The sequence below is a fragment of the Sorex araneus genome, chromosome 8, assembly GCF_027595985.1.
Source record: "Sorex araneus isolate mSorAra2 chromosome 8, mSorAra2.pri, whole genome shotgun sequence".
NCBI lineage: Eukaryota > Metazoa > Chordata > Mammalia > Eulipotyphla > Soricidae > Sorex > Sorex araneus.
This window is the reverse complement of record NC_073309.1, coordinates 64,574,998-64,589,348: the sequence shown is the minus strand read 5'-3', so window position 1 is coordinate 64,589,348 and position 14,351 is coordinate 64,574,998. Positions and strand designations below refer to the sequence as shown.

Here is a 14,351-nt window from a genome sequence, read left to right as displayed (position 1 = left end):
ATCCTTAATTTTAATTTCAAAAGTATAAATAATTGTAAAAAATGATGTTACACTTGTATTTCTAGAAGACTTGCAAATAAATAATCATTTTAACAACTTGTGCTTTTTGATAATACAATTTTATATATGATACAATACATTTAATAGATCTAAATTATTTAAGAAATTAGAATTAATTAAAAGAAAACTTATCTTTGAAAGAAGCTAAGTAGTTAATATTCTAGTAAAAGAATCTTGATGCTCAATGCTTCAATGCTTTTCTCTTATCAAACTTAATAAAATGAGATTTTTTTTTTCAAAAGAGATTTGAATAAGGAATTGAGGAATATATTTGAAATTTCATCCCCTTGATGAACTACAACTAGACTCAGCATTATGGTTCCATTTTTTCCAAGGGGCAGGCTCTTAAACCAGGTTAATCCAGAATCACACTATTTGTTTTGTCTGAAATAGTCTTTATTTTCTTACTTATTTAACCTAGTTTAAAATTTCAATTATCAAAAATCTCTGACAAATTATTGCTAAAGATTTCTATCATTTGCTTCACTATTACCTTTTTAGCATGTTTATCTGAGATTCTGACATTTCTACTGCTTCTGTGTAAATAATTGTCACTGTCACTGTCATCCCGTTGCTTATCGATTTGTTCGAGTGGGCACCAGTAACGTCTTCTCATTGAGAGACTTATTGTTACTGTTTTTGGCATATCCAATACGCATGGGTAGCTTGCCAGGCTCTGCCTCGTGGGCTCGATACTCTCGGTAGCTTGCTGGGCTCTCCGAGTGGGGCAGAGGAATCGAGCTCGGGTCGGTCGCGTGAAAGGTGAATGCCCAACCGCTGTGCTATTGCTCCAGCCCATGTAAATAATTGAGAAAGGATAAAAATAAACTAATTTTAATTTTCTAAACTAGTCACATTTTCATTCGGTAGTTTTTTTAATTATTATTTTTTATTTAACAAATATTTATTGACCACATTCCCCTCCCAAGGTCATGGGGATTAGAATTTTTATAACAGATTTATGGCTCAGTGACATACCAGAAGTCGTATTTAGGTAATAGGGTTGTGTGGAATTTAGGTGATACAACATCAGTTTGGCTAACTTTTCAGTTGGATAGCAAAGGCAGCTGTTGCGTATAATCTTAGTCTTTCTGGTTGAGGCTTAGAGATACATGATTTATCTTTCTTGGGGGGTGGGACTGGGGCCAGACCCAGCTGTGCTCAGGGCTTTTCTCCTGGCTCTGCACTCCGGGCTCTCTTCTGGAGGGCTCAGAGGGTTGGATGGAATCAAACCCAGGCCGTCCATGTGCAAGGCAAGGGCCTGCTCTCTGTACCATTTCTCTGGCTCCCACGCAATGAATGATGAGATGATTAGATGATAATGAGATGAATGATTAGCAGAGATGAATGATTAGAACCCTGGTTATCTGGGGATATGAACTTATCTTCTGAGTGAAGAGCAGCCTGTGTTGATCTGTCTAGGAGAGTAATGTCACCCATGGCAAAACCCTCATGCAAATAGGGATACGTTCTGCCGCTGTCCTAGCGGCAAGGGGCGTGCAGACTTTTTTTTTTTTTTAATTCTTTTATTGATTCACCATGTGGAAAGTTACAAAGCTTTCAGGTTAAAGTCTCAGTTATACAATGCTCAAACACCCATCCCTTCACCAGTGCACATATTCCACCACCAAGAATCACGATATACCTCCCCCCTTCCCTCCACCTCCCCAGCCCCCCACCCCGCATGTGTAACTGGTAAATTTCACTTTACTTTCACTTTACTTTGATTACATTCAATATTTAAACAAAAAATTCACTATTATTGATTTGGAGTTTCTCTTCCCTAAAGTCGATCTGCTGAAAAGAAAGCATTTGGTAATTTGTTTTCCATTGCTGAGAATGAAGAGATATGAGGTCAGGAGGCCGCACTAGCAGCAGCATAGTTTTGGATTTCTGTATTTTAGTATTTTAGTAACTAAGTCCAGAGAAATGTCTGCCAGGAATCGCAACATTGTAAGCTTGTACCTCTCAGCTTCTTTATATTCCACATATGAGTACGATCTTTCTATATCTGTCTCTTTCTTTCTGACTCATTTCACTCAGCATGATACTTTCCATGTTGATCCACTTATATGCAAATTTCATGACTTCATGTTTTCTGACAGCTACGTAGTATTCCATTGTGTAAATATACCAGAGTTTCTTTAGCCACTCATCTGTTTTCGGGTACTCTGTTTTTTTTCCATATTGTGGCTATAGTAAACAGAGCAGCAATGAACATGGAAATGCAGATGTCATTTCTACTATACCTTTTTGCCTCTCCGGGATATATTCCCAGGAGTGGTATTGCTGGGTCAAATGGGAGCTCAATTTCTAACTTTTTGAGAATCGTCCATATTGTTTTCCAAAAGGGCTGAACCAGTCGGCATTCCCACCAGCAGTGAAGAAGAGTCCCTTTCTCCCCACATCCACGAAGGGGCGTGCAGACTTTTCACTGTGGAATTTCAGTGTTTTTTTTATGAGGGAGTTGAAAAATACAACATGTTCTCCTATTAAACTTGGTAAATGTTTGATACAATAAATGTGAATGCACATATAGATAAATGAATGAAAGGGTATTCCAGGAGTCAAGTAAACATTTGAGGACTGTAAATACAGTGGATTGGTGAGAATTTAAAAGTTTGTAGCACAGAACTATTTTTTTTTTGGGGGGACCTTTTTTTTTGGGTCACACCTGGCGATGCACGGGGATCACTCCTGGCTCTGCACTGAGGAATTACCCCTGACAGTGCTCAGGGGACCATATGGGATGCTGGGAATTGAACCCAGGTTGACCGAGTGCAAGGCAAATGCCCTACCCGCTGTGCTATTGCTCCAGCCCCAGAACTCTTTTGCAACCTCAAAAAAGTGTCTGGGTTAAAATTAATGCAGGTTTATTTAATTCCACTTGGCAAATGAAGGGAAAACTACTAGCACAACTGCTTATAGGCTTAATAGTCTTTAGTGGAAGACAGAGGAAATGGTCTTAAATGGGCAGAAGGGATTTGGTGTTGATGGGAAGAAGGCTTTTCTCCTGAGTGAGGTTTGCGGTCTCAGGCTGCTGTGTTCATAGCAGAGAGGCCAGAGGATATTATAGGGAGTTTTATTGAGAAGAGCTTCCAAGCTTTATTGCTTAAGTTAATTGTTTATTTGCGAGCTGTTGGATTCTCTCTTTCTGCCAGGCATTGTATTAGGTATGAAAGTGAAAAACCAAAATAAACACACAAAAACACAAGAAAGAAAGAAAAGGCAGCTCTCCTGCTGTGGGCCCCTTATTGAGTGAGATTTAGAGTTGAAGGAGCACTCCAGGATAGGATGTCAAACTGCCTGTTAGCTCGGGGGCAAAAATTTCCGAGCTGGGGTGTCATTGGGGATTTTCCCTTTACCTGGTAGAACAGCTGAACCCCAGGGGCAAAGGCCCTGTGGACGGGTGGGGAGTGTCCTCTGAGGTGCTTGGGGAAGGCCACTGTGCTGGGTACAGAAAGGGGCTTGGCAGGGAGGACCGGACACCAGCGGCTCGCATCCCTGCTGAGGCGAAGAACTCTCCCTTCAGAGCCCTGGGAAGTCAGTGAAGGTTTCAGCTGAGAGAGGGACTGAGTCCTATTACCCTTACAAAAGGCTTCACTCGCAACTCAGTGGAGAGAACACTGAGAAAGGCAGAGGGGATGTAGGAAGGCCGGGGGCTCCGTGAACAAGGGGGGCTGCAGAGAAGCAAATGCCTCAGGAGACTTCGCAGAAGAGAAGCAGAGGGGAATAGTGAGGCGAGGGCGAGCTGGAAGGGCTCCTGTGGGGTGGGCGGTTCAGTGTATTATTATTTTGAGTGAAGCTTCATATACAGTTGAGTTTGAGAGCCTGTAATCAGTCAGGGAAACGTCACAGATGTTGTTGGCTATTCTGTTTGGAGTTCTAAGGCGCGTGTGGGTCACTCTGAGGGTCACTGGCGGGTGGGTGGGCGTTTATGTAGGTTAGAGGGTGTGGGACGGAGCGGTCCAGTCCAGCAGCATCGGCGCCACTCGGGAAACCAGTGGGAGATGCAGTCTCAGGCTCTGCCCGGAACTGTCTGTCAGAATCTTAAGGAACCCGCTAAGAGGGTGCAGAGTTTGAGAGCCCCTGACCTAGGGGGACTGTGTAGTGAGATGGGCTTGATTCTGGAGTGGACCTTGGAGCACTCTCAGTTTTAAAGATCAGATGGAGGTGGCGAGTCTGCAAAGGGCAATGGGAGGTGTCGTCATAGAAGCAGAAGGAAATCCCAGGCACCGAGTGAAGAGCCCGTCCAAAGGGTGGGTTATTGTTACTATAGGATGATTAGTGTAGAATAGTCGCTGGCCGGAAAATAGACAAATCCAGGGAGACAGAAAGATTTGTAGTGGCTGGACCCAGGGTCAGAGAATGGGGAGTTACCATGAATGGATACAGAATTCCTTTTTGGTATTTAAAAAAAAAGTTTTGAAATTAGTGGTGATAGTGGCACAACATTGTGAAAATAGCTCTGTAGCACTGTAGTTGTTGTTTATCGATTTGCTCGAGTGGGCACCAGTAACGTCTCCATTGTGAGACTTGTTACTGTTTTTGGCATATCGAATATGCCACGGGGAGCTTGCCAGGCTCTGCCGTGTGGGCGGAATACTCTTGGTAGCTTGCTGGGCTCTCCTAGAGGGAGGGAGGAATCGAACCCGGGTCGGCCCCGTGCAAGGCAAATGCCCTACTCGCTGTGCTATTGGTCCAGTCACTGAGTTGTGTACCTGTTTTTGAGTTTGTTTTTGTGCCACCTGAGGCAGTGCTCAAGGCTCACTCCTACTTCTGTGCTTGGGGGTCACTCGTGGTGTGTGGGGCATCCCCTGCAGTGCTGTGAGAGGCAAGCCTCTGAACGGACTCGCGAGCTCTGAATTGTGCGTCTTTAACACGGGATCCCGGGCTTGTCACACAGAGATCTCTGCGGCATCTGAGTAAGAAGAGCTCATGGTCTGAACGGGGGTGAAACTGAACAGAAGTGAGAGGGAGAAAACCAGAGACAGGAGTATGAGCGCTTTCCAGAAATCTGATTTCAAAGAGGAGGCTGGAGTGGGCCAGTGACTGAAGGCAGACCTGAAGCAGACCCCAGAACGTTTTGATTAGTTTCTTTTGATGCAGTCGAGGCCCAAGGCCGTTTAAATTCCACTGGGCAGGATCCAGGAGAGACAAGGGAGACAGGAGAGACAGGAGATCCAGAGATCCAGAGAGACAAGGGAGCCCCTCAGTATCCTGAATAATGTGATCTCAGGGTGGGAAGGCACCATTGATCTTAACAGAGCGTGACATTTTTCTTCTTCTTTTTTTTTAAATTTTCATTTGGGCTGGAGTGATAGTGCAGCCGGTAGGGTGTTTGCCTTGCACGCGACTGACCCGGGTTCGATTCCTCTGCCCCTCTCAGAGAGCCCGGCAAGCTACTGAGAGTATCCCATCCGCATGGCAGAGCCTGGCAAGCCCCCCGTGGCGTATTCAATATGCCAAAAACAGTAACAATAAGTCTCACAATGGAGACGTTACTGGTGCCTGCTTGAGCAAATTGATGAACAGCGGAATGACAGTGACAGTGATACAGTGATATTTTCATAAGGTTGTTCACTGGAGCAATACCATAGCGGGTAGGGCGCTTACCTTGCACATGGCCGACCCGGGTTCAATTCCTCCGCTCCTCTCAGAGAGCCCGGCAAGCTACTGAGAGTATCTCGCCCACATGGCAGAGCCTGGCAAGCTACCTGTGGCATATTCATTATGCCAAAAACAGTAACAAGTCTGTTATTCTTGGTGCCCGCTCAATCAAATCGATGAACATCGGGACAACAGTGCTACAGTGCTAAGGTTGTTCACATTAATTGATCAAATTAATTGATCAATATTTCAACACCAATCCCACCACCATTAAACCTTCCCACGACCATTATTTGGAATTTTCCCACCACCACTTAAGCCTGCCTGCCAGGGGCAGATGCTTGATGATTTATTTTCTATTGCTTATGATGAATATCATGAGTGCTTGTGTGGCTGCTTTCACAGCCTCATGTTTCTGGAATCCTGAAGTTGTAAGCTGTTGCCAGCAACATCTCTGTAGGGAGCGAATCCATTTTGAGATTCATCTGGGAGTCTCTGGATCAAGGCCTTGATGCCTGAGATGGGGGCCGGAGGCAGATCGTGGGCGTGACAGCCAGGACCCCAGACGGGCGGGGATAGGGGGAGGGACCACCAGTCTCCCCTGCTACCGCATGGCCTGGAGTCTCAGTCCTGAACCCGTGTACCTGGGTTTTGCTTCTTGGAGCTCGTGGCCACCGGGGTTTCATCTGGAGGGGGTGGAGAGGCACAAGAGTGTGGTATTTTTCTAACACCCTGGCCATTCCCTGAAACAGTGCACTTCAAAACCTCTTTCACTTGTAACTTCCCCCTTCAAACTCGAATATTGTGCAGGGCAGGTGTCTTGCTGTCTTCAGGGGTCGACCACCCTGTATTTTTGTGGTTCTCACTAAGTGGGTGCTTGGGTGAAATTAGCAGGGAAGGGTGGTTTCTGAAATGGCAGGTAGCATTTTATTTCATGAAGCAAGCTCTTTCAGCTTTTATGATTTATGTACTGATTTGGTTTGTGGGCCACACGTGGACATACTTAGGGGCTACTTGTAGATCGGTGCTTGGAGGTCGTTCCCGGTGAGGTTCAGAAGACCAGTATCCTGGCGGGGCTTGAACCTGGGTCTCCCACATGCAGAGCTTGTGCTCCGGCCCACTGAGCTATCTCTCCGGCCCAACTTGCTTAGCTTTTTTCAAACTTTATTCGTTTATTTATAAGTTGTGTCCTTATTGTTATTAAAAAGAATTTCCCCCTTTGCTTCTTTTTTTTTTTTTTTTTTTTTTTTTGCTTTTTGGGACACACCTGGCTATGCACAGGGGTTACTCCTGGCTCTGCACTCAGGAGTTACTCCTGGCAGTGCTCAGGGGACCATATGGGATGCTGGGATTCGAACCCGGGTCGGCTGCGTGCAAGGCAAACGCCCTACCCGCTGTGCTATCGCTCCAGCCCCTTTCTTAAATTTTTTTTTTTTTTTGCTTTTTGGGTCACACCTGGTGATGCACAAGGGTTACTCCTGACTCTGCACTCAGGAATCACCCCTGGCAGTGCTCAGGGGACCAGATGGGATGCTGGGAATTAAACCCGGGTCAGCCGCGTGGAAGGCAAATGCCCTACCCGCTGTGCTATTGCTCCAGCCCCCCGCCCCCCTTCACTTCTTAAATGGACTCTCCACCTGATTTTAATCACTTTCTGCATTCTCATTTCCAGCAGAGAACTTTCTGAGCATCTTGAGAATTATCTGGTATTAACTGGGTCGATTCGCTGATTTGTTTTCCCCTTGTCAGCTTGGTATTTAGTTACTTGGTCTCCTAATTTATTTAAACCCATCTCTCTGATTTCCCACTCTCAAATTGTATTGTGATTGTCTTCTCTTATTATCCCTGACTTTGTTGAATTCCATTTAAAAAGTACCTAAAATTTTTCTTTTTTGGGTAGAAGTGATAGTTCAGTGATTAGGACACTTGCCTTATATGCTGCAGAATTGGGTTTAACCCCAGGCATCTCATATGTTCCTCTAAACCCACCGAAAGTGATTCTGAGTTCAGAGGTAGCAGTAAGCCCTGAGAACCTCCGCTGTGGCCCACACTCACCTTTCCCATCCCCGTTTTGTTTGGGTTTTGGTAGACGCATGGGTTCAATCTGACAGAACCCCTGGCAACCCATGTCGTTCCCAGCACTGCCAGAGGTGATCCCTGAGCTCAGAGCTAGTCAGCACTGAGCACAGCGGGGTGTGGCCCAGAGACCAGCACACACACACACACACACACACACACACACACACACACACACACACACACCCCACACACACATACATACACACACACACTCCAAAACTTCTTCCAGTAGGTTAACTTCAGAGTTATATCTGTTTAGCTACTTAAAAAAAATCACTATAAAAAAATCTCTATACTTAATGTATATTATATGTAATGTATTATAAAATATATAAACACACATGTATAATCTCTGGGTGGCCAGGGAAGGCCCCGATGGCTCTCCCCCTTGCTGCCCTGGTCCGGTGGGTCTTGGGCCACTGCCCAGCCGGGGCAGCCCAGGCCATGGGGCAAATGTAGGAGGAAACGAGGCCAAGCCGGTTGGTTGATCAGTTGCCATTTATTCCATTCTCCCCATGCGCCCGTTCCAGTCTCTCCGAGCCCCCCATTCTAGCCTCCCGCTGCCCCTCATTCCCGTCTCTTGTCTCTCCTGCCCATCTCTCCAGGCTCTACCCTGCCCCCCTTCTCTCACCCTATCCTCCCTTGTCTCTCCACTCCCAGTACTCTGGGCCATCGCTATACCCAGTCTGGTAGCAAAATCAATATCAGGCTCAAGGGCAGAAACACCACCTAGGGGTGTTCATCTTCTCCTAACATCTTAATTAACATCTTAATATTAGTTATTTTTGTATGGACACAGTAAGAGATACATTGAGGCTTGTAGGGCAGCTCTCCTGGGAGCATCTTGCTACAGACTCAGACTACAGTGCTCAGGCCAGATTAATCGTTCCTAACCCTAGCAGGGTCTGAATCTAGTTATAACTTTTTGGATCATGACAGCATCTGTCCATGACCAAGCTCTTAACTTATAGTTAAGCATTATGGCTCTTTTCCCAGGCCCATCTCAATGCAGGGTAGCACATAGCTCACCGCTTGCCTTGGGTCCATCCAATCCCTCGTCGGGACCCTGCCTTTGGGGGTGCTAGGAAGTAAGGGCATCTGAGGCTGAAGTTGAGAGAACAGATGCCCCAGAGGTGAATATCATTCAGAGTCAATTAACTCCCAAGTTACAAAAGCATAGCACTTACTGTCTTCTTGTGTCCATACAAAAAGGACATTGCTCTGAATTAACTATGCAAATGACTCAAGGAGAAGAGAAAAACAATATTTACAAGTCAACAGAGCACAAAGAAAGAAGGTACAAATAAACACAGGGATGGGAGCACTGTGATGGGAGTAACCCAAAAAACCTAAGCTTCCTGTGGCAAGGTTGAAAGGACAAACCCATGTAATCCTACACACACATATTTACATACTCCTGTAAAGGCAATTAGAGGCCACCCCAAAAGCCTCCGTTCCTCTCGGAGAGCTCGGCAAGCTACCGAGAGGTGTACTCGATATGCCAAAAACAGTAACAATGGTGGTCCTCATTCCCCTGACCCTGAAAGAGCCCCCAGTACGGCATCGGGCTATACTAGCACGCGACAGGGACAAATGGAGACGTTACTGGTGCCCGCTCAAGCAAATTGATGAACAGTAGGATGACAGTGACAGTGATACAGTGGCGGAGGATGTCGAGCCATACCTGGCGTGCTGAGGGCTGCTCCAGGCCAGTGGTCGGATCAGCAGACGTGACCCCTGGCGGTGCTGGAGGCCATTTGGGATGCCAGGGATTCAAGCTGGGGGCAGCTGCGAAGCAAGTGCCTTATGCCCTGTACTCCCTCTCCCGTCTGTTCACTTACACTTTCATATTGCCAGGATGCTAAGACTCAGTGATGATGATGGTATTTGACTCATGATCTTTTTTTTTTTTTAATTTTTTTATTGAATCACCAAGTGGAGGGTTACATAGTTCTCAGGATTATGTCAGTTATATAATACTCAAACACCCTTCCCTTCACCAGTGCCCATCTTCCATCACCAACCCCCCCAGTATATCTGCCGCCCCCTCCCACCTCCCCAGTCCCCACCCTTGTACATGATAAGTTTCACTTCATTTACGCTTATCTCGATTACATTCCATGTTTCAACACACAACTCACTACCGTTGCTGGGGTTTCCCCCCAAAAAGAAAAAGACAGTCCTATTGCCAATGATAATTCTCCATTACTAAGCATATAGAGATATTAAGTCCCGCTGTTTGTTACATAACTTTTCTTTTTCCCCCTTGCCCCGCGCCACCGAGTTCACGCCTGTTTAGTAATCGCCACGCTGTCTGACAAAGGGAAAAAAAACCGAAGAGGATGGTTATTTCCCGTCATCAGCCGGCGTGGGGCTCTGGCTTAGTTGATAGTCTAGTAGAGTGTCTGCAAGCAGTTTCTGGAACCAAAAATCTTGCGCTGGTATCGGCTCCGGCTCGAGATTCCACCAGCGTCCCACTGTTCCATGTACATAACTTTCCCCCTTTTATCTCATTCCCACGCCACCAGGTCTGTTTGCTTAATGGACATCACACTATGTTTGACACCACACCGCGTTTCTTCCCGAGATAGGATATTTCTTCTCAGCTGGCTTGGGGATATAGCTTAGTTCAGTCTAGAGAGATGGCTACCACTTTGATTGCCTTCAATATTGCAACAAAAGACTTACTATTTTTGTTAGGATCTCCCACAAAAGTCCGACCCATTAAGAAGGAACCATTACATATTGCTGATACTAAGATGACATTAGGTCGCGCGGCCGCAAGAGCGGCCGCGCGGTTTTGGGTTTCTGTATAAAGACCAGGGAAAATTCTACCTGAAATATTATCACTACAATCTTTTACCCTTTTATGGTGCTCATAAGATGGGAAAACCTAGAGAAATATCGGCCCCCCCCCCCCCCCGCACTGGCGGAAGTGGGAAAGCTCCCTTGTCCTCCTCCCTTGTCCTCCTGCGGGCGCGGCGAAGTGGGGAAGCCCACGTGGCTGCACTCTCTTTAAGTGTCCAATGTGGGCGGAGACCGGTACTTCCCCGCCCTCGATCTCCCGCCAGCCGTGCCGCGCATTTGGATGCGTCTCTCCATTTTGTGCTCAGAGAAGTGGGGTGGAGGCCATGCTGTGCTCAGAAGTTGAAGAAGAGGGAGAGAGAGAAAAAAAAAAAAAGAGAGAAACGCCAGGCCCCCGCACAGGGGGCCTGGCGGAAACGCTCAAATCACATACTGCAGGTTGCTGGCGGGCTGCTGGTGTCCAAAGCAGCTCCGTCTTCTTCCTGCATCATACTCGGGCTGCGGGCGCAGCGAAGACGACTCATGATCTTAATTCATGCATTTATGCAGCTACTCATTCAAGTGGCTTCAAATGGTTATGGACTGGAGTGATAGCACAGTGGGTAGGGCGTTTGCCTTGCACGCGGCTGACCCGGCTTCGATTCCTCCATCCTTCTCGGATGAGAAGGCAAGCTTGCCTGGTAAGCTACCGAGAGTATCCCGCCTGCACGGCAGAGCCTGGCAAGCTACCCGTGGCGTATTCGATATGCCAAAAACAGTAACAACAAGTCTCACAATGGAGACGTTACTGGTGCCTGCTCGAGCAAATCGATGAGCAACAGGACGACGGTGCTACAGACAGTGTTACAGTGATATTAAAAAGTTGACTTTATTTATTTTCTATTACATAGCCCTTAAAATTCCTTTCCTCCTCAGGGAACGCCTTCTGACGCTGACACTGCCCCCACTGTCCTTGACCTCACTTTGTGTCATGCTGTACACTAGTCATTGGCCGGTGCTGCCAGCTTTGTTCCCTGGAGTCAGCAGTGGGGGCTGGGCACAGAGACCCTGAGACTTGAGGTCAAGTTTCTTGTCTTGGACACCTTGGGACATTTCTAGTGCTAACGCTCCAGCGCCAGCTCTTGCTTAACTGACCTGAACTTGATATCTTAGTTTTATGTTGCCTAAAGCAGGTCTACTAAGATGCTCTAAAAACTTAAATAAAGTATGAAGCACTCAATTTTCGGCCCAGAAAGAGTCCCACTGTTTTTGCTGGAACATTTAATGCAGCTCTAATCATGCTGCATTAGAGGCTGAAGAAGAGATTGTTGGGAAGCCTCACAGCCTTTTCTTTAGTTTTCTTCTATTTTTAATTTTTTTTCAGGAATGGATGGGATGGACTGCTCTTGCCCATAATACCTGGGTCCTCTTCCTTTTTTTTTTTTGGCTTTTGGGTCACACCCATTGATGCTCAGGGATTACTCCTGGTGGTGTTCTGGGGACTGTATGGGATGCCAGGAATTGAGCCGGGGTCAGCCATGTGCAAGGCAAATGCTCTCCTTTCTGTATTATCGCTCTGTCTACCCCTTCCCTTCATATTTACTATATTCTTGGCAGGTGGTGATCTCTTGATCTGAATACTTCTCTCGGTGATGAATGCTTGCCTTAATGAAACAGCCTAGTTCATTGTTATTCACTACTAATAATGGGTCATAATATTCATTCAGTGCTTCTTACGGGAAGGACTGCACTAAGGCAACCCGTAATACAAGAACGGTCATATGGATGGCAGCTAATGTCAGGAACATTTCACAGCCAAAGGGACCAAGGCTCAGAGGGAGCAAAGGATCCAGTCAGTGTACGGCAGAGGTGGAACCTGGTGAAGGCAGTCGGCTCTGGAGCCCAGGCTCAGGTCTTTCTCTTTAGTTCTGCCTCCTGGATGAGAGCAGTTTCTGAAGAGATTCAGTTAAACTGAAGGAGTTGTTAGATTCTCATAGAATCTGATCAGTTACTTAAATTTACCTGGTTGACAGATGTATAATCAAGCTAGCATGTCTCTAACTTAGATATTCGTATTTTTTAAATCTGCATATTGTAATTAAAAATTTCAATGTTAAGTTTTATTTATTTATTTATTTTTTTTAGGGATGCTTCCTTTGGAAATTGCACTTATAACCTCACCATCCTCGATTGTTTGCAGGGAATCAGAAAGGTAACGATGATTGTTTTTGATAAACGGACACAAATAGAAATGTGAAAAAGGAATAATATCAACATTCATATTTATTGGTGGAGTTGAGAGAAGGGGCCAGTAAGCAGAAGGCTCTCTAGTTTTCAGTTAGTGGTCAATCTCTAAGTTATAGACGTTGGGGAAATTGGGGTGGGATTTCTCTGAGGCTCTTCACAGAAGCAGAAAGAGTCTGATTGCTGTTGTGATTGTGACCCTTTCTGAGACCCTGAAAGCTTTATTATGATTAAGCGACATCGTCTTGCTGCAGCAGTGATGGGGAGTCATCTCCCTTGGTAGGCAGCAGAACATCATTGCCCACCTTCAAAACACTGAGCATCCCACAGCATTTTCTAGTTGGATATTATCACACACTCAGGAAGCAGAAAGTGGAGCAAATATTATTTCATTTTTACAGCGGAGGAATCAACCCCAAAGAGGTGAAGTTACTCTCAGGGCACAGATTGTTATTCACAGGGGTAATTCCAGTTCAAATGTCCTTTCAATCCAGGATCCTGAGAGCATATCTGGATGTTTTCCTACATCAGAAAGGGATTAGTTAGAGACAGACTGTCAGTTCCCAGCCCAGACTTCAGATGAAGAGATAATCCTGGATTATCTGGGTGGGATTTTAAATGCAATCTCCATGTACATTTAAAAAAGGAGGCAAAGAGATGGGGTGGGAGGGAGTTCAGGGTTTGGGGGTGGCATTCTGATACCGTGTTGGGGAAGTGGACACTGGTGGTTTAACACAAGCTACTGTCTGTGTTAGAACCATCCCTGCAAATGATTTGATGCACAAAGTCAGAGTCCTAGTTACTCATCTATGCTGGAGAAGTTGAGACTCAGAGCTTGAAGGAATGTATTTTAGAAACATAATCTAAGGGTCATGCAGTCTGTGTCATGAATTCTAATAAATTCTCATAAGTTCAAAGCGCACCTTTCAACTTGAATGTTTAGCCATGATTTATTACTTTGCAATGTATATTTTATAGATCCCATTGGCAGAGATAATTGTGACCTGTAAATAGTTTCACTAGTGATTCTAGAACCTGGTTCTTTTATCTGATGCAGTTTGAAAACAGAACATATGGGGCTGGAGCGATAGCACAGCGGGTTGGGCGTTTGCCTTGCACATGGCCAACCCGGGTTCGATTCCCAGCATCCCATATGGTCCCCCGAGCACTGCCGGGGTAATTCCTGAGTGCAGAGTGACCGCTGTGCATTGCCAGGTGTGACCCAAAAAGAAAAAAAAAAGAACATTTTATATATATATATATGTATATATATATATATATATATATATATATACATACACATATATATATGTATGTATGCGGGCTGGAGGGATAGCACAACAGGTAGGTAGTTTGCCTTGCATGCGGCTGACCCAGGTTTGATTCCTTTGTCCCTCTTGGAGAGCCTGGCAGGCTACTGAGAGTATCCCGCCTGCGTGGCAGAGCCTGGCAAGCTACCCGTGGCGTATTCGATATGCCAAAAACAGTAACAACAAGTCTCACAATGGAGATGTTACTGGTGCCCACTTGAGCAAATCGATAAACAATGTGATGACAGTGCTACAGTGCGTATA

The 14,351-nt window shown here is 45.8% G+C and overlaps 1 protein-coding gene across 3 annotated transcripts in view; it reads left to right on the top strand.

The window, feature by feature from the left end:
* Positions 1-14,351, top strand: part of CDC14A (cell division cycle 14A) — a 190,216-nt gene that overhangs the window by 84,485 nt on the left and 91,380 nt on the right. For all 3 annotated transcript variants that reach the window (XM_055146297.1, XM_055146295.1, XM_055146296.1), the window contains one exon: positions 12,679-12,745. In XM_055146297.1, coding sequence (XP_055002272.1) covers positions 12,679-12,745 — 67 coding nt within the window. The remainder of the gene's footprint in view (positions 1-12,678; positions 12,746-14,351) is intronic.